Here is a 20,748-nt window from a genome sequence, read left to right on the forward strand (position 1 = left end):
CACTGACCCATCCTAAAGATAAGGTCAGGATGACAGCATGATGAATAGAGATGTTATGCTCGAACCAACATGTACAAGGTAAGGGGTGGGACCCAAATACATCAAAGGGTGGCACCCAGATACGTAAGAGGGTGGCACCTTGCTATGTCAGAGAGGCAATACATAACATGTTTGTATTGGGGTATAAAGAGGTATCTCTGAGAGGGTGTTGGGGTCTGGCCGAGGGGAGAATGGAAAGTCCCACCATTCACTGAGTCGGTCCCTTGTCACGGGCATACATGCCTTGAATGTATTTGCAGCAAGTATAGGGCACCAATACCATGCTTTGCTGGCAATAAATCTGATCAAGTTCCTTCACTGAAAACCTAGTCTGTGGATTTATTGGGCAATTCAATCAAAGTCTGCTATCTCCGCTATCTGCATAGAGCTGGGACAGCATGCTGAAAGAACACACATGCAGCCAAACATCTGTGGCGGAAAAAATGTCCACGTGTTGTGTTTAGATCAGAACCAGCCTGAGGCCCTTTATTTCAAGCAATGCGCATTGCAAGGAGAGACAGGCAGGGCTGCTCTGCCGAATACAGAAATACAGGAGCTTATATAGCTTAAAACTACAACTGGTTACACATACTTTCGCATCGATATTTTGCCTTTTTAGGAATCTATCAAAACAAGCTTCCTTAGTCTTTAAGGTGCCACAAGTACTCCTTTTCTTTTTGCGAATACAGACTAACACGGCTGCTTCTCTGAAGCTTTTTCCTGTTATTCACAGGTGTTTCTCTTGTGGTTTAACATCCTTTCTAACACTACTGTTGTGGTTACACTTTAACATGCCTGTCTGTTACAAATTGTTCTGCTTAAAACTTTCCACTCTGCCTTCCCACCTGCCCCTTATACACAGAAATAAGCTTGACCGTTGTCTAAGGCCTAGACAGGCTTGACCAAAGTCTGAGGCCTATTAAATTTTCCTTCACAGCCCCCCCTTTGATGGATCTTTGCCATCACCTTAGCCTATACTTTTATGTTTATTAGTTCACTAATTTCATATCCCTATCCAGATATTAGGTGTTATTTTAGGAGCACTGACTATAAATTGATTAGGCCTACCAGGTGGTTTAATTTCCCAAATGTCTTGGTGAATTATCCAATCCCACATGCATCCTTCCCATGGACCCGGCAGGATTAGGTATGCGGGGGCCCATACCCCTCCGACGGGCCCATATGCTTGGAAGGAGCACTGTGAACGTTTACACTTCCACTTAGAAAATCTTCAAGTATGTTTCCATGGTCACAGATTAGATGGAACTCCTGAAGTATCTGTAAAGGCAGTAGGCCACGCCTGATGTTCAAGATCGCTCTGAATGGCCGTGAGCTGGCCACACAGAAAATCCTGAACCTCTCAACAAGCCAGATCCCACTGCAACGCTTTCCCAGCCTTTGTGATATTTAGTACCATGGCCGTTAGGAGTTTCTGAGTCATTGAACTAAGGGTGGAATTAATACGTAATTCACCCACTCCCGCTTGTGTCTGGGTTAATTGTGTACCATTAATAAGACCCGTGGCTTTTTTTAACTGTTCTAATTTCTTTTCATGTTTTTGACCCTTATGAATGTTCCAAATTGTAGCTACGCTATTGTCTAAGATTTAGAAAATATTACTTTCCCATCCCCACCCTAAGTTCATTAAGAAGGAGAGGCTGAAGAATATTAAAAGTTTTATCTTCAGATATTTTTGGCTAGCTTCCGCAAGCTATTCTTCAAGATTTCGTAGTCTTAGTTCACTTAGCTGTCTGGCAGTGAGGCAGCAAGGGAGAGGTTACTAGCACAATCACCTTGCTTGATTGAAGGCTTTATTATGTCCTCAGGTGGAGAGGTCATTTTTTCACAGTGAGAGGCGTGGGGCCAGGTAGTCAGTCCTTGGCACTTGACAGTAAGATTAGTGTTTAGGAGTACCTGGTAAGGGCCCTTCCCACCGAGATTTTAGCACAGTCTTTCTTTGATGGACCTTGACATAGACCTAGCCTCCTGGCTGGAGGTTGTGACAAAGCTCTCATGGGTCAGCTAATTGTGCTCCCTTGACCTGTGAATGAGAAGACTTGGCACACTTCATTAACGACTGGCAATATGTGAGTATTTTATTATCATCCACCTGCAAGTCTTTCAGGTGTGGTGGCACAGGGGGAGCAGTAGGAAGTCTCATTGGTTTTCCCATGAGGATTTCATGTGGGCTGAGTCCGGTCTTTCAATTTACAGTGGATTTTATGCTCATAAGAGCAGGTGGCAGAGCATCTGGTCAATTCAAATTGGTTTTGGCAGGATGCCATTTTGGCGTTCCACTGTTCTGGCAAACTGCGGGTGGTGGGGCAGTGGAGATTGTGTTGGATCTGTAAAGCTGCACATAACTTTTTATAATTTATCCAGTCCATGATCACCGATGCTACTCACAGGTATGCCAAATCGTGGTACAAAATTCTTAAACAAAAGTTTTACAACTGTTTTTGGCATCTGCCTTTTTACAGGGAAAAGCCTCAACCCAGTTGGAAAATACATTAACTAAAACTAACACACTCATAATTACAACGTTTAGACATTTAAACAAAATTAATTTGACTATTTACAAAAGGTTCCCAGGAAGGGGAATGTGTTGCTTGCCTAACCTTGACAACTTTACCAACGTTATGTTGCTGGCAGATTACATATTGCTGGCAGTATTGCTTAAAATATATATATATATTTACAAATATCCTTGCTGATTGCAGGCAAAACTGAAGAATTACTCCCCATATTGTCCTGTATTTGTTTTATAGGCAGGTCAGGTTTTAATGGCTTTTATTTTTATTATTTAGGTGATTTGTATTAACACAGACATTTTTGGCTTGCTTTTAGATTCAAAGTTATCAGCCGACTCCATCTTAAAAGGACACAATTAACTTTTAACCTTTAACTCCTGCTTTTAAACACACATTGATTTAAAAAGGAAAACACAGCCAGTTTTGGCTTCTTCTTTGGCAAAATGACCATTGATTACACAGAGCCACCTTAAGACTTAATGTGGGACACTGACTACAGCTTCTATCTGCTATTTGTTACCAATACAGATTTGAAATCTTTTTTTTATTTTCCTGGCTTTGACTGCCCTGCTGCAGTCACAATTTTGGTCTTTATTAAAAAACATTTTAAATCTTGTAAAGCATTAAGTTACCTTAAGGATTAAATGCTAAACAACACTAGTTTCTTTTGTCTGGCAATAGTATTTTCTCGGTTTTACAACCTTAAAACAACACCAATTTATCTCAGACTTATAAAACAAAGATTGTACACACCAGGAGTGTTTTTTTAGAAAATCTGACTAACTTGTTTATAGTCAAATGATTTTACTTAAATAACCTCTTGCCTGGATTATTTACAGACAGTTTGTTTAATTTCTTCCAGTAACTACAGAGTTAACTTCTTACTCATTTTCTTTTAACTTCCTCAAACAGCTGCTGCCTGCTTGTTTGGGCCCAATCCTTTTTTCTTTCTGCATTATTTTTTTTTCTCATGGGCGCAGGCATTGCTCTACTACCGATTTAGCAAGGAGTGTGGCTTTTTGACTAACCCCCTTTTTATTTATTTATTCACACCTATTTACATACACACACATTTATTTTTTTACATCTAGATGCATCTTATTTAACAATAACCTTAATTTGTTATGTCCGGACTTAATACAACCTTTTCCTTATTTGAGGCAGTAACAACCCCTCTGCACCGGTGCATTGTAGGAAAGGATAGTAGCAGGGGTAGGGACAACGGGAAAGGTAGGGAGCACAGCAACATTAAGAGCACGAGAAAATGGGAGAGTTAAACTCACTGACCATAGGACTCCCTACTGAATCAAGGAGGTGACTACAGGGCGGATACCTTCCTTGGCCTATTTTGAGAGAGGATTCAGATGAATTTTAGGAAGGGGTCTTGCTGGATTCAGGCAGAATTATAACCGGTTGGGCAGACCCAATGTGCCCAACCTGGTCGGCATGATTAGCCCACAATGAGAGAGAGACCTTAGCCAGCAGTTCCTGATGCAACGAGGAAGGGTTGGGGTCGGTCTCCTGTTTTGGAGCGTCCGCAAACAAAACTGCCAGGACCTCACTGTGAGCGGGACCAGGCAAGTCCAGATTCACACCATCTGGGGTACAATAGATTGTACAATTTAATTTACACAGCAAATCCTTTCCCAAAAGTTTAACAGGTGAACAAGGGCTTAGGAGGAAAGCATGATGGTCAAACAAAGGACCAATAGAAATGGACAGAGGTGAAGAGACGGGGTGGGGAATAGGAATATTGCCCACCCCTATTACATTTTAAACATAAATCTATAAGATCCTTAGAGGGAGCTTTGGGGGTACCCCGAAAAGGTCTTGAAGGGTAGAGAGAGATATCTGCTGTTGGCCTGCAGGGGTTTGGGGAAAAGCTAATTTCTCTTATCTTCTTTAATAGTGTTTTAAGTATCTTCTGGGAGTCCTTGAGACTCCTCATTTGAGATTCACGGCGCCGTTTTTCTGTTTCCCCATACAAATCGAAATATGCATCAAACTGACCTTGTCCGACATTACTGGCAAGAAGTGTGCCTTTGAGGTGCACAATCTTGTCAAGGTCGAAACTTCCCACTAAGGGAAACTGTAATTTCGGATCATCCCTGGTATACCAATTCCATTTCTCTGAAAACTTGCCAGTGAAAGGACTATAATTTGCATACATGTAGTATGCCGGTGTGCCTTTTGGCGGGACGGTGATCCTTTTTGACTCACCAGCCCCCATCTGTACCTAGCAAGAGGGGAATCCTCTTGGATCCTCCGGCCCCCAGTACTTCACCTGGCAAGAGGGGAATCCTTTTTGGATTTCCCGGCCCCCAGTACTTAACTCAATTCACTCGTCACACTCACACAGGGAAGATTTTGTTTAGGGTCTTCATAACTGTCTTACAGCCTCCCTTCAGCAAAGAGCGTCGGCTGGTGCCACATACTCTGTTGCTTCAGGTGAGGTGATCAGCCCAGTCAGTGGCTTGTCAAGCCGCCTTCGGGGCGGGAGCTAGAGACAGGGAGGAAAGAGGGTATGGAAACAGACCGTCCGAGGATGGAAGGGATGGAATCACACACTCCTAGACCCAGACAGGCCCCTCACCAGTCATGCCATGCAGAGGGAAACTGCCGAGGTCAGGGCATTTATCGCAATGCCCGCTTGATGGAGTCACAGGGCTTGCTTTAGAGACACCTCTGACTTTGCAGGGCACTCTCTTCCTGTGACTCACACTGGTCTGCCGACCTTCACTTTCACACAGGCACATGGACCCAGGTCTATACACGACCTGCCCAGGTCTATTCACGACCTGCCCAGCCACAACCAGTGGCTCTTCCCGGGGAAACCAAACCTGCATGGGACTCTAACCCACCCCAAGGGCGTCAGGCATGTCTGGCAGCAAAAAGTCCGGATAGAGCGTACAACTCACCCAAGCCCAGAGCCTATGGGCGGTCCTCCACCAGAAACCCAATACAGAGATTTCAAAAGGTCTTTTACTTTTCTGATGGGCCCGGGGTCTGGTGGGGAACAGCTCGCGGTCCTCCGGCTCTCGGGGGTTGCCGTCTATCCGAGTCATGGCACCAATTTGTGGCAGAAAAAATGTCCACGTGTTGTGTTTGGATCAGAACCAGCCTGAGGTCCTTCATTTCAAGCAATGCACATTGCAAGGAGAGACAGGCAGGGCTGCTCTGCTGAATGCAGAATACAGAAATACAGGAGCTTATATAGCTTAAAGCCTCAACCAGTTACACATACTTTCGCATCGATATTTTGCCTTGTTAGGAATCTATCAAAACAAGCTTCCTTATTTGGGGTATAGAAAAACAAGCTTTTTCCTGTTATTTACAGGTGTTTCTCTTGTGGTTTAACATCCTTTCTAACACTACTGTTGTGGTTACACTTTAACATGCCTGTCTGTTACAAATTGTTCTGCTTAAAACTTTCCACTCTGCCTTCCCTCCTGCCCCTTATAAACAGAAATAAGCTTGACCGTTGTCTAAGGCCTAGACAGGCTTGACCAAAGTCTGAGGCCTATTAAATTTTCCTTTACACATCTGACCGCAGGGGGCTGGAGTAGAAATTTGTTATTGGGGTTAAAAAACAACAAATTCTGAAACCTTCCCATGCCAGCTCATCTTTTGCTGCATTAGATGACACTAGGGACCCAGAAACAAAGCTCCATTCCTCCCTTGCCTCCCCAGCCACCTGATCCAGGGTAGGGAGTAAGTAGGCATGCGGTACGCACTTACCCGGGTGTCTCGGACCCAGGGTCTGAGTAACCCACATAGGGATTTATGGGGGGGGTGTTAGTCCCCTTTGAAGGCATATAGTCTAGAGTCTTGCTCTACACTTGCAGGTTTATGCTTGCTCTTCCCTGCCAGTGCAACAGGGGGAGTGCATGGATTTTTTTCAGACCACTCTTCCTAATGACACAGTCTAATGTGTGAACTGCAGTGAGCTCATAAAAGCAGAGAATCTTGCTCACCAGAATCCGAATATCCTGCAAATAGTTTGCAGCGGCTCTAGAACAAACACACACATAGAGTGCAAATTACTGCATGCATGTAAATAATTACATTCATGCCTCATTGCAAATGTAGCATTTATGTATTCTTTTCTTGTAAATTCGTGAACTCTGTTTGTGTGAAAGCATGACAATAAGGGAAGAAGGGGTTGTGTTTTGTTTTGTTTGTTAATGTGTGGGCTAGTTTAAATTCACAAACGCTGGGGGAGCCTTCATTTCCAATTTTCTTTTTACAGGATTAATGAAAACTGGACACTGCAAATAGTCAAATTTTTCCCTTTAAATGTAAAACCATTTTTAAGGGCAGCCAAGTATTATAATTATGTTCTAATCCATAATGAACAGTATAGAACTGTGGCCAATTGTGATTATTTCATACAAGATTTTTCAAACATATGGTAGAATAGGGATTCAAAATTGATCTCCTAAAAGTGCAAGAAGACTCTTAATGAGGAAAAGTCAATATACACATCTTGTCAATTGTTTTGAGAAAGGATCACTGCAAGATGGCATGGCTGGCATTTCCTATCACTGGGATGATATGCACACAGGTTTATGTTCTTCTTTTGCTCCTCGCTGAACCATCCTAAATTCAATCAAGGCAGCTTCAATTTTTGTGTGTGGCTTTTTATTTCTTAAAGATTTGTGACCTTTATTTTTATTATCTGAAATCCAAACGGTCTGCATAGTTATTGGCTTTATTTTGCAGTTTCATAGATGAACTAGGGTGACAGTTTTGAGTGTCTTTGAGGAGACTGAGACTACAGAAAAGCAGATCTGTTCAGAGTGGCAAAGGTTGTCCATGGACACTGCTCCATCTCCCTATGGCTGCTCTGGGAGTTACATTACTCTTTTTACAAAAGCATAAATAAAACAAAAATAACTTGTTTTAATCACAACCCCCAAATTAGGAAAGAGCCACTTTGAAAGCGTAGTAAGTTTAAGGAATATTAATTAAATGGTTATGTCTTCTTCAGATAGATGGAGTCGGTGAGATAATTGTGAAAATATACTTAAAAGAAGTGGGTTTAGGTAACTTTGAAATAATGTTCTTTATTTGCTTTCCTCAGGCTTCAGTGATCAAAGAATGGTCTCCTATATAAGCAAGCTGCGAGATGTCATTTAGTGGACATTAATAGTGAAGTTAATTGACAGCGCTTATTACAGATGTCTGTATTTGAAGGAAAAAGAACAGCTTTTTAGTCCATCAGGTAGCGACAAGAGTTTATTCAGTAGGTTCCATTACTTTCCAGGCAGAAATTAACTTTTGTGAAATCACATTTAGTCAGATAAGTCTTTGTCTCATTTTAGTTCAATAAAAAAATACTCAAGAGGCTTTATTCAGTGACAGTGCATTGTCTTCTGTAATACAATTAGTGACACACTCAGGATAGGAGAATTTCCATCTATGACAGTAGGTACAATCAAGAAACAGAGCCTATTGTAGTCAGTGTTTGCTTTGAGATGGACTCCAATTACTTAGAAAGTTGGCATACAACTTGAAAGCATATTATTTTGATAAATATTATAACACTACATAATAAAACCTTATGATGTTTTGAAGCCAATTGTACCAACATCCAAACTATATTCATATAGTACTCACTGCTGCACAATCATTAACATGTATTCCAGGGTTGGTGGTTTTTAGGCTTTTCAGTGTGTTGCCTCTGTCCCTTCAGCACAAGAAAATGTCATCTTGTAATGTAATATCTATATCTATCTATATCTCCATCTATACATCTATAGATAGATAGATTAGGATAGGGTAACTGTGCCAGGAAGTGATGTTTTAAAAGTAAGAACACAAAACATTAATGAATAAATTGTGGGTAATGCCAACCAAAAAAAGGCTTTTGTTTTGTGCCTGTCTGTCTGTCTGTCTTCATAACCAATTGCAGATGCCCTGAGCTGGTTGCTGTTTTCCATTCAGGTTGTCAGAATTTGTTGCCATCATTTTACCAATATTTATAATCTGCGCGGCATTACCCTTAATTAAATGTTTTTAAAATGAGTCTCACATCTTGTCTGCACATTGTTAAAGAAGGCTTTAGGGTCTAGTGTCAGTTTGTACACCTCTAGCAAAAGGTTTGCCAACAATTACTGCACTTTTATAAAATGCTGGTTTGAGGGAAGACCAGATAAATCTAGCATTATGCATGCTTTCTCATACTAGTGCTTTTAATAATAGTTTAGTTAACATTTATATTATACTGACAGCATTTATAGTCATGCATAATTATTTTAAAAAGCAGCTTTTAAGAGCCAGCTTGGTTGCCTAATGACAATATTCTACTCTGCTCAGTGGAATATCTAGGTTCAATTCACCATCTTTTTTTCTTGCTCTTGGAACCAGCTCAGGCTGGAAGTGTCATGGCTATGCTGCTCTCATCCTCTAGGGTATAAAGTACTGGTATAATTATAGGGAATGCTGCAAATATCAAGGTAACCTCACCTTTATCTAGGACATAATTGGTATGTTTTAAAAGGTGATCACTTTGTACATAAGCACACACACAGACACTCCAAGTGTGTTAACCTACCTCTTCTCTTTCAGGAAGTTACAATAAGTAAATAAATAAAATCTATTAATAAGATCTATTACTAGTGCTACTGATATATGCACAGCAATGTTGAGGAGGTAGAAAGTGCCAAACAAATACCAATTGCTGCCCAGAAGACTTTACACAAGTTAATGCAATGCAGATCAAAACTGAATAAGGCAGAGTAGAGTCTGGTCTATTAGCTTGAATGCTTCATGAAATAGGGGTGAGTATTTAGAGGGTAGGGCCCTTACTTAACAGATTTTAAAAAATTATTAAAGCTAATGTTGTTATTTGGGAGACTGTTCCAACCATTTGGGGAAGCTTGAAAGAAGTGGGAGTGGATGAAAGAGGAAAAGTGAGCAGATAAGAGAGAGGTTTGGCTGGAGCATACAGAGCAGCAGGGGCATAGAAATTGATTAGAGAAGAGAGGGCAGAGCTACATAGTACCTTGAAAGGGAGAAAAGTAGCAGGGACTTAATATTAAAGGAGGGCGAAGCCAGAGAAGGGAGTGGAGATGCGGGGAGACAGTTTGTTATACAGGCTGTAGTGAGATATTTAGCAATCCTGCTGAGAATCTGGCCCCATAATTTTAAACTAGCCTTTTTTGCATGCACAGATTAGTTTATTCGTGAAATCTTTTGCAAGCAGAATATTTCCTGTAATTCTCTTACTAGAGAGAGATGTTTTCTAAAATGGATCTGCCTCCAAGCATCAATATTCTGTTATCATGATGCACCTGTTATTTCAAAACATTTAAGGACTCTTTGCAGTAAAATAAATGCAATAAGACAAATTTGTTTTTAAGGTTTAAACTGAGCTTTTCTTTTATTTTAAAAGCCCATTTAATCAAATTGATAGGCATGAAAAGGAAGTGGGCTGCAAGATCTGTACCCAAATGTTTCAGTGCTTTTCAGTGATCATGAGGCATTTGGTATTGTACATTTGACAGACATCTATTTTGCCTGCACAAGTGAGTGCTATTGGACTGATACATGGCTGTAGCAGGTAGATCTGAGTGAAAACTTGCAATGTGCAAACTCAATAATAACCTCTCCTTTGTTTCGTCATCTACCTACAGCAAATCCTACCAGAGCAGGAGGAAGAGAATACCCAGGCTCAGCGGAAGTGATTCGAGAATCCAGCAGCACAACAGGCATGGTGGTTGGAATTGTTGCAGCAGCGGCACTGTGTATCCTAATCCTTCTTTATGCCATGTACAAGTACAGAAACAGAGATGAAGGCTCATACCATGTAGATGAGAGTCGAAACTACATCAGTAACTCAGCACAGTCCAATGGGGCTGTGATTAAGGAAAAACAGCCCAACAGTGCTAAAAGTTCCAACAAGAACAAGAAAAATAAGGATAAGGAATACTATGTCTGATCCCAACATCTAAGAGAACACTTGTATAGAAATAGTCTTCATTTTATCTGAGACATAATACAAACTTATTTACTTTACTTTTTATGAAGCACATAAAAAAAGAAGACAGGGAACGCAATCAGAAAGGAAAGACTGTTTTAAAAACAAGCATTTCATGCTCTTGTTTTTCAGAAACAGGAGCCAATACATTTCTAAACATCCACAGTGTTTTCATTTACTCTGCCTGACTTTATGTTGCTGGAACATTCCTGAGAGACAATGATGACACCACGCATTCATAAAGCAAGGAGTATTACTACAGCATCAAGGCACAATATGAAACAAACTAAATAAAAAAACAAAACACACATACACACAGAGAGAGAAAAAAAAAAAAGAAGCTACCTATGATTCTGGATTTAGCCAAAGTGCTAGCGCTTTCTTGAGAAGTAAGTTAGTCTTATTGCCAGAGAAGACTGTCATTATATATGGTGACTCAACAAGCAAACATAAAAAGTTTGCCACCTGGTGCAGTGAAACAGTGATTGGAAACTTGCATTTGAAATGAAGTGCTGGCTTTTCTGAAGACTTATGTAAAAACATTTTCAAAAAGCCCCTTTCTGGTTGTGAGGAAATAGTATGGAGGCCTTATTTTCAAAAACAAAACAAAAAAAATGTGGAATATAAGGCACATTTTCACAAAAAGCAAACAAACAAGAGGGCATAGATGCAATCATTGGGAAATTTTCATGCACGCTTAATATGTTATTACATATGTTTATATAAAACACATCTATATGTGCTTTCTGGACTGTGATAAGTGATGTTTTATAGCCTGTTGTATAGGAAATGCAAACTATATCTGCTCTTCAGCCATTTTTGGTAAACTCAATGTTCTAAGTGTTCCTAGATATAGAAAGTTTTATGACATCTGGAGCAACAGACATAAATTCAGTTTTTTGCAGCCACTATAAATTGTCACAAATTTCTTCTTTTTTTTTTTTTAAATTTACAGTGTAGTGATTATACTAAGGGGATGTGTATGAATGTATATAAGAGTCAGCTAATTTTTTTCTTACCTGTACAGCCTCTATTCTGTTGCAATTCAGTTATAGTAGTTTGTATGAAAGAAGTGGATTAAAAAGCAAAAAATATATATCTATTGTAACTTTCCTCTCCCCTCCGGTCTCCATCCCCTGCTCCCAATGTACATCAATTAAGTCAATCAGAATCGCTGATTTTCCCATAAATGTACCACATTCATAAATGAGTTATCATTTAGCAAGGTAAAGTGACTTTTAGGCTCTAATCAAGGTTTAATCACTGAGTAGTCTGTTTTGCTTTACAGAAATCTTGCTCCTCAGGAAACTATGAAAAAAATTAATTCCTTGTGAATCTTAATATGAATCATACAGCGTGTATCTGGCATTCTTTTACTACACAGTTGGTTGGTAAGAGACCTAAAAAGATCTACCACTTTAAATTACTTCCACTGAGGAATTCCCCTTCCCCTAAAGAATAAATAAATAAATGATTTGAGGTACATCTTGCTAAACATTTTTCAAAGGTGTTCATTTTGTCATATGAGAAAGTATTTTAAGCTAAGTTGATTCTATAGTATTACATGATACCATAACCTGTCGATGAAATATAAGTTGATCAGTGATCATATTTTAAAATAACACTTAATTGCTGCATATATTAGTTAAACATATTAAATATCATAATGTTATAGATTTATACATTAAGGTTTTACTAATATTGTTTCATTGGGTTCACAGCAATAAATCATAGAGTTAACATATCACTTATACAGAGGTACAAAGAGAATACATTAGACAGAGAGAGTAGTTCAATAGAAATCTTCTGAATCATTGGAAGGCCTCCTAGGAGGAATATAGATATTCACACTTTGCAAACAGGGAAATGGAATTTAAAATTAGCTTTAAACAGCAGGCCCAACACATCTTCTTGTGTGTTATTCACTGTAGCTGATGAAAAATGTGGGAACTGGTACAGTGATCTATCTTGGACAGAGAGGACATCTATCTGAGAATGCCACTGTGGTTGCCAAACAAATTGAGGTGTGTATCATAGTGTATTTGTAATGGGATTTTTATTTTTATGATTGTTTGCGGAAAGTGAAAGTGAGGTTGCACGACATTTTTTTTAATCCATTCAAAAAAAATTAGATCATTGTTCTCCTGTGGCATTCTTCACTTCCCCCACCTTTGTAAGTTAGCTGTATTCTGGGGAAGACAAGGAATAGGTATATTCAAGATCAATATTAAAATCATGATTTTTTTAGTCAGTGAGGAAAAAATAAGTTGACTGCCAGGTAATGTTCAGAACTGAGATTTCCAGCACTGAAAGGTATATGGAAGGGCAAAGACAACCTGTATATAGGAGTTCTGAGATGGTACAATGTATGGTTTGGGCAGATTGAAATGTTTCTTTCCAGCTTGATATTGACTGTATTAACCTAGGCGGTGCAACCACGCTATCTTTCAAGCATTTAACATACCAGTAAGTGAGTATTTTAACTAAATAAATACATCAAGGAATAAAAGGTAACTGATAAAAGCAAACATTATCTACAACTCTTTATGGAGGTTCTCCTTTTTCTCTTTGATTTCATGATTTAACAATGAAGATGCATAGAAGTATAAGAGTATCAGAAGTTTCAATAACTGAATTAAAATGTTTTAAACATTTTAATACCTAACATGCCTAACAAAAATTGGATTCCATATCTATAACAATCTAAAGTGTTTGACTGAGATAGCTTCATTTCTATTACTGTATAGTGTTGCCTTTTTAACAAAACACTAAAATAATATGTGAAATGATTTCATCCCCAAGAAATCAAAAAAGAGGCCCGATGCCCTAACCTTATAGTGCTTTCTGTGATAGATATTTATGAATTTTTTTGATTTGTTGCAAAGCCAATTTATCCATTATTGGAAATGCTAAGCAAGTGGAATTTACTGTTTTGTTAATAAAATGTTTCTTAATACAAATGTTGCCTTGTTTTTTCTCTTACCTTTGTTTTATATGTGATATTTATCAGAAACTGGTGAAAACAATAGAGTTTAAAGTGACAGGATTTTCTTTTAATTACAGGGTCTACTTTTGTGCAACTTTTACTATGTTGGTGAGCAGTGACTCATATGAGTATTCTTATTGTCATCAAAAGAGCTATTTGTGAGAGTAAGTGCTCACCAGTATAACTGGTGGCTCCATCACTGACCTTAGAGCTGAAAGCATTTCATTAAAATGATCAATGTATTTTTAATCCAAAATGAAATATTTTGCAGAAATTATTTCAACTGGAATTTTCCATTTTAATGTATTTAATTTAACTAAAAATAAAAATTGGGGGTTTTGTTTTCGAAAAATCTACATTTTATAACCTTTCCCTCCCATCCCCTTTTCCAGTACAAAAAAGGGTGCCAAAAAGTAGGGAAACAGGGAGAAAACTTAGGAGGGGAAATGATTTTTCCTTTGTGGACAGATTATGTTCTAAATCCATGAAAAAAAAAATAGAAACTTTTCATTTCTCTACAATTTGTTCCTGGAAAATACATACCATTTTCAACCAGTTTTAGTTCCTGTTCATCAGTCCATCCCTGTTCAGCAAGACATTAAACACCTGTTTAACCACAGGCAAGGGCTTATATCCCATTGACTTGAGCATGTGGCAAAGATAATGAATGTGAGTGCTTTGCTGAATAAGGATAGACTTAAGCACATGCTTAAATGCTTTGGGCCCCAATTCAGAAAGGTACTTAAGCATGTACCTAACTTTAAGCACATCAGTAATCCCATTCTTTTCAATAGGACTAATTATATGCCTAGTTAGGCACATGCTTAAGTGCTTCACTGAACTGGGCCTAAACTCTCTAGAGAAAGCAAGACATATCTCCAAGTGGTGGAAACCAGCATAACTCTGCTGCCTTTATTTATTCTAAAACGTCACCTGCACATATTTCATGTAACAAGAAAACTGTAAACTTAACTGCTTTAAAACTGGTTACATTATGGCTTTCATAAATATAGCTTATCATATATTTAGGAACTTGTTTTATGTTTAATTAATGAAAGGAAATGTAGCAAAAATGGTTATTCCTCCAGTCCTAAGCCCCAATGTATTTGTTCATTTCTCTGACACCTCTATTCTGTTCTCCCTTCAAACAAACTAATGGCCTCTGCGCACTCATATCATCAGTTGTTATTTGTTGCTTTAAGTGTTGGCTTCCATAATCAATCATCACTTCAGCCAGGTAATGAGAAAGGTTTCATATGATGGGAAAACTTAAAACAGCATTCTAGTGTGTTATAAATAACAGCTGCAGGCATTATTCCTCTCATTTTGTCCTCTTTATATTTCAACACAATAGCTTTATATTGAGGATTCAATTGTTTCCTTTTACACTGAGTATATTATCATATTGATAACAGAAAGTCACTTTTAAATTCAGCACAATACAAAGGTTCCTTTATCACCATGTGAGAATACGGCTTACTCAGTATTGCCAACTCGTATTACTTTTTTTTGAGTCTCCCGATATCTGGTGATTTTCTTAAAGCCCCATCTCCTGGACTCAGATGATTACAAGAGAATCTCAATGTTCTTTTTTTGAAAAAGTTTCTAGCTCTCATGGTTGCAAATAAAAGATTGCAAAAGTGACTCCTAACAGCTCAGAAACCGGAACATATAATAAGAACCTAAACATATTGTTTTGTTAAAATCTCTTGATTTTTAAGCCAATCTTATGGTTTTTGTGGCCTGACTCGTGATTTTTGAATGGTTGGAGATGGCAATGCTGCTTCCCTTGCTATCATCAGCTTTGACTAGGGCCTCTGTTTACCCTTTGGGTGGGTGGTTCTAGCCCTCCAGCCAAACCAAAAACATTCCCTTTCTAGGATAAACTAAAACATCCTCCTCAGGAAAAAAACCAAACTCTCGGCTTCAGCCCCCCTCATCAGCTGCTGGGTGGACCTACTCCCTTTTTCTCTCTTTGTGTGCAGCGTTAGTATGAACCACTGTGGCGATCCTTTCACCAGTGCCTCTCAAGGCTTTCTCCCAGGCTTTTTTCAGACTTCTGATTCAAACTCTTTCCCTTTGGAAAGATCAGAGCTCCTGCCCTTTCTTTTAATAAATGCATGATGAATTGTCTCCACTTCTGTTTCAGGAAGCGTAGATGTCCACATGGCAACATCTTAGCAGATCTAGCTGGGCTGCAATATCCTGAGTCAAGGAAAATAGGAGGCCAAATATGACAGTAAAACACTGTTATTCTGTGAGAACATGGGGTTGCTGGTCAGCAAATTATCTTTGAGCATAATAATGTCATGCCAGTGTAGACTTGAGAGGTTTAGAAATCTGATATCCAGTAATCCACAACAGTTTACATTCTGGGACTAATAGGGACATGACTGCATTGTCAAGAAGTTCAAGAACTGTAGCAGTTGCTTCCTGAATTTGGGAATATCTGAGCTTGTTTACACAATGTGTTAGTCCACAGTAGAGGGGGTCATTCACGGGTCCCATTTCCATAGTCCATGTTAATGTAAAGGAGTAAGTGTTTTGAGTGCCACATGGGACTACATTGTGCAGCACAGTGTCTGTAAGAGAGAAGAAAAGTCTTGGGAAAGCCACCACCCAATCTGTAACATTTGTGACCACATCTCCAAAATGTTTGGCCACCCCTGTGGCTGCAGCAGCGATCCCTCACGGTCAAGAATGATCTCTTTCACAGGTTTTATTTTTCATGGGTTCTTTGGTGACTGATGAGTCTGATCCTTGAGCCCCAGGCTCATAGGCAGACACTGCAGGTGGTGTTGGGAGACAGGGTGGGCCCACAGTTGCTGTGTGACAGTTGTCATTCCTTTATTTTCTGGCATTTTTCTGTGACCAGGGCAAGGTGATTTTCCTCAAAAGTGGATGTTCCCTTTCTGACAAGTCTTTTCCAGTTATCCCTGTCCTGAGCTGCAGTCTCCCAGTGTGCGGTGTTGATGCCACATCTCTTAATGTTGATCTTGAGGGTGTCTTTAAAGCATTTCTTTTGGCCTCCCCGTTTCCTTTCTCCTTTGGTGAGTTGGGCATACAGCAGTTGTTTTGGTAAGTGTACATCAGGCATGCACACATAGTGCTCACTTCACCTCAGCTGGTGCTGGATAATCAGGGCCTCAACACTGAAGATGTTGGCCTCTGTGAGGACATTGGCATTAGTGTGAAAATCCTCCCACTTTATGTTGAGGATCTTCTGAAGAAAGTGATGGTGCTGGCGTTCCAGGTGTTTTCTGTAGGTCACCCAAATGTCACAGCCATAGAGGAGATTTGGGATTACCAACACTTTATAAACTAAAAGTCTAGTATGTGTTCTGATTTTGTGATTGTTGAACACTTGGTGAGATAGTCTGCCAAAGGCAAGGCTGCACAACGAATTTTGTACTGAATCTTGACATCTCTGTCTGCCCTCTGTGAGAGATGGCTGCCAAGACAGGCAAAGTATTCTACATTTTCCAGTTCTTTTTTGTCAATGTATATCTTCCTTGCTGGGTCTGATGATTGACTGGGGACTAGCTGGTGGAGAACTTTTGTTATGCCAATGTTCAGAGTTAGCCCTAGGCTTTTGTAAGCTTCAGAGAAGCAGTTAAGGGCTGTTTGTAGATCCTCCTTTGAGTGTGCAACTACAGCACAATCATCTGCGTACTGGAGTTCAGTTATTGTTGCCGATATTACTTTAGTTCTGGCACGAAGATGAGAAAGGTTGAAGAGACTGCCATCAGTCCAATATTGGATGCCAATGCCCTGTGGTAGATAGTCTTCAGTTAATGTTTTCATAGCTGCTAAGAAAATGGAGAAAAGGTTGGATGTCAGTATGCAATCTTGTTTTATACCAGTTCAGATGGCAAAGGGCTCAGAGGTAGAGCCACAGGATTGAGGCAGTCATCTGGTCATGAAGGAGTCTTACAATGGTGATAAATTTGCTTGGGCAGTCAAACTTTGACATGATTTTCCACAGAGCCTCACTGTTGACTGAGTCAAAGGCTTTGGTTAGATCGATAAAGGCCATATACAGCTCCTGGTGTTGTTCTTGACATTTTTCCTGGATCTGCCTGGCTGCAAAAATAATGTTTGTTGTGCCTCGTGATAGTCTGAAGCCACACTGGGACTCTGGAATTACTTCCTCTGCAAGAGGGAGCAGGCAATTCAGTAAGATTCTAGCAAGAATCTTCCCAGCGATGGAGAGGAGGGCAAAGCCTCGATAGTTGCCACAGTTGGCCCTATCTCCCTTTTTGAAAATGGTGACAACGTTAGCATTACGTATGTCAGCAGGGATCTCTTCGGTGCACGAGATTTTGAGGAGTAGCAAGTGAATCTTGTTAGTCAGTGTTTCTCCTCTCACTTTTAGTACTTCATCTGGTATGCCATCAGGACCTGGTGCAGGTGTTGGTGGGTTGGCAAGAGTTTCTCAGGTTGGGTGCTGAGGGATGGAGTTGATGGTGTCATCAGTCACAGTTGATTCTTGATTTAGAAGCTTTTGATAGTGTTCCTTCCAGTGCTCTTTGATGGATTTGTTATCTTTAAGAAGGGTCGTTGGATCTCAGAGGTGTGAGGCCACATGAGCTTGGTCCGTACAGGGTCTTTGTCTCACAAAAAAAGTTCCGTATATCATGTCTGTCAGTGAATATTTGGTTTCTTTTGCTTTGTCCTCCCACCATTTGGTTTTGATTTCTCGGATCCTCCTTTGAACTTCAGCTTTGAGCAGACGGAAAGATCCCTGTTTCTTACTGGATAAAGGTTGGTTTTGCCAGTCGCAGAAAGCTTTTCTCTTCTGGTCCAAAACGTTGTAATCTCAATGTTGTTGTTGTCAAACCAATACTGATGGTGTCGGGTAGCAAGGACGATGGATTTCTCACAAATGTCATTGATGGTCTGTTTCAGCTCTTTCCAGTATTCTTCAACACTTGTGCTGTCATTTCCAGGTGTGTATATGGCCAGTTTTTCACTGAAGTGTAGTTGGAACTTCTCTTGGTGCACTGAGGATTGAAGTCTTTGGATGTTGTATTGCCGTCTGTGTGATTTGGATTGCTTTCTATGTTTCGGTGCAATCCTGATGGACATGACTGACATCACCAGGCAGTGGTCAGTCCAGCAATCATTGGGTCCTCTCATAACATGGGTGATTTGGACATCTCTTAGATCCTGTGTTCTTACATAATCTAGGAGATGCCACTATTTTGAGCAGGGGTGTTTCCAAGTTGTGTTGTACTTGTTGCTTTGTTTTAAGATTGTGTTTGTGATCACAAGGTCGTGCGCTGCACATTTGCTGAGTAGAAGGATGCTATTGGAATTGGTCTTGCCCACTCCTTCCTTCCCAATGGTGCTGCTCCGTATGTTAGAATCTCCACCAACTCTTGCATTAAAGTCCCCTAAATGGATTATTGTATCTGTTTTTCAAATAGATGACAAAATGTTATCAAGATCAATGTAGAAGAATTCTTTCTGTACTTCAGCATCAGGAGTTGGTGCATATGCACTGATGATAGTCATTTATTGAACAATTGGATGCAGCAGGTCATAAGGCCCTTGTTGATACCAACGGGGAGCTAAGTCAAGCAGTTGACTAGAAGGTTTTTGATTGCAAAACCAACACTGTGTATTCGTCTTTCGCTTGCTGGTTTTCCTTTCCAGAAGAAAGTGTAACCGCTGCCCTCTTCCCTCAAGTGGCCTTCATCTGCACGTCTTGTTTCACTGACAGCAGCAATGTCAACGTTGTACTTCGAGAGTTCTTGGGCAACAATTGCTGTTCTGCATTTGAGTCTTTCACGTTTTGATTCATCTAGCAGGGTACGGACATTCCAAGTTGCAAGAAACATTTTTGTTTTTCTACCACATTGGGAGTGATCCCTCTGGACGTGGTTATCCAGTCAGGTATGGTATGATAGCCTATGGTTGGGGCACCTTTTCTAGCCCCTTCCCTGTTTGGGGTGAGCAGAGGGGTTCCTAAAAAGGCCTTTTCAGTCATGACCGCTGCTGCTGAACATGCCCCCCTATTCCAGTCCAGTGGCACATCTTGCAGTCATCACCTATGTGTGGGTCTGACTAGGGACTCCTGGTGATCACTTCACCTGTCCCCATCACACCTCGCTCATCACCGCAGGACTTTTATGGGTAGGGTTGGGGGAAAAGTTCTTCCTGTGAAGGAAGCCTGCACATGAGTAATTTAATGTGGGGAAGCTGTTGTGCACCAGCAGCCACAGAAATCTTGGCGGACAAGGGACCTGTGGCCGTGGCAAGGAGGTCCAAGACAACTGGGGGTTTCTCCTCCATTGCAGCCTTCGTCCGCCTTTGCAGCTGTTGAGAGGTGTTCCTGCTTCATCTGCCTGTTCTGCCGTTGAGGTCTTGTACTGGGTTCTGTTGTGCTGTGTTCAGCAACAGACAGACCAATAGCGCTGTGTGGGTTTTTTACTTTGCGGGGGGGTCAAAAATTACATTTTTGGTGCTCTGAAACTGTTCACAAATTCAGGTCAAATTCAACAAACACTTTCACTGGAAAAAAAACTGGAAAAACATTTTGTTTTGACCATTTTGAAATGGCATTTGGTATTCAGCCAATTTTTTTTAAAAAAAACCAACTATGGAGGAGGAGGGGTGAAAAACACTTGAAAGCAGCTGAATCCAAACAGAAATTTTTTTTAAAAATGTTTTGTGTTCTTTTTGGTTCAATCAGAAACAAAAACTGTGAAAGACCTTATTTTGAGCTGACCCAAAATGTTTTGGCTGATTCAGAACAAACATTTTTCAAATACTTTTATTCAATGAATTTTTTTTTTCTCTTTTGAAAAATGGTTTCAGGTTAAATTTAACCAGATTTTTTTTCACAGATTTTTTGGTAAGAGACCAAAACCAAAATAATCAATTATTTACTTATTTACAAATCAATTATTTTTTCTAAGAGATGCCTGTCTCATTCAGTGCACAAGATGCATGGTGTTCACTGCAGGGCTGCTATCTTTTTAGTCTCATCTTTCAATGTGTAGTCCTCAGGCCTTGTTTACTATACACCATCAAACCCTCCCTGACTGCAGAACTATTTACTTTCCTCCTGGATGTTCCTATGGTTCTCTGGCCATAGTATATCAGTGCTTCACACATTAATAAATGTACTTTCACAACATTCCTGTGAGAAGAGTTGATTTACAAATGGTGAATTTAGGGATTAAAGACATTCAAGCCAAAATTGT

At 39.9% G+C, this 20,748-nt stretch overlaps 1 protein-coding gene across 50 annotated transcripts in view; it reads left to right on the forward strand.

Moving 5' to 3' along the window:
* NRXN1 (neurexin 1) overlaps window positions 1-13,357 on the forward strand; it is a 1,224,094-nt gene extending 1,210,737 nt beyond the window's left edge. For all 50 annotated transcript variants that reach the window (XM_043543816.1, XM_043543819.1, XM_043543831.1 and 47 more), the window contains one exon: window positions 10,208-13,357. In XM_043543816.1, the coding sequence (XP_043399751.1) occupies window positions 10,208-10,512 (305 nt within the window). In that variant the 3' untranslated portion in view covers window positions 10,513-13,357. The remainder of the gene's footprint in view (window positions 1-10,207) is intronic.
* Window positions 13,358-20,748: the final 7,391 nt, after the last annotated feature.

This window comes from Chelonia mydas, chromosome 3, assembly GCF_015237465.2.
Source record: "Chelonia mydas isolate rCheMyd1 chromosome 3, rCheMyd1.pri.v2, whole genome shotgun sequence".
NCBI lineage: Eukaryota > Metazoa > Chordata > Testudines > Cheloniidae > Chelonia > Chelonia mydas.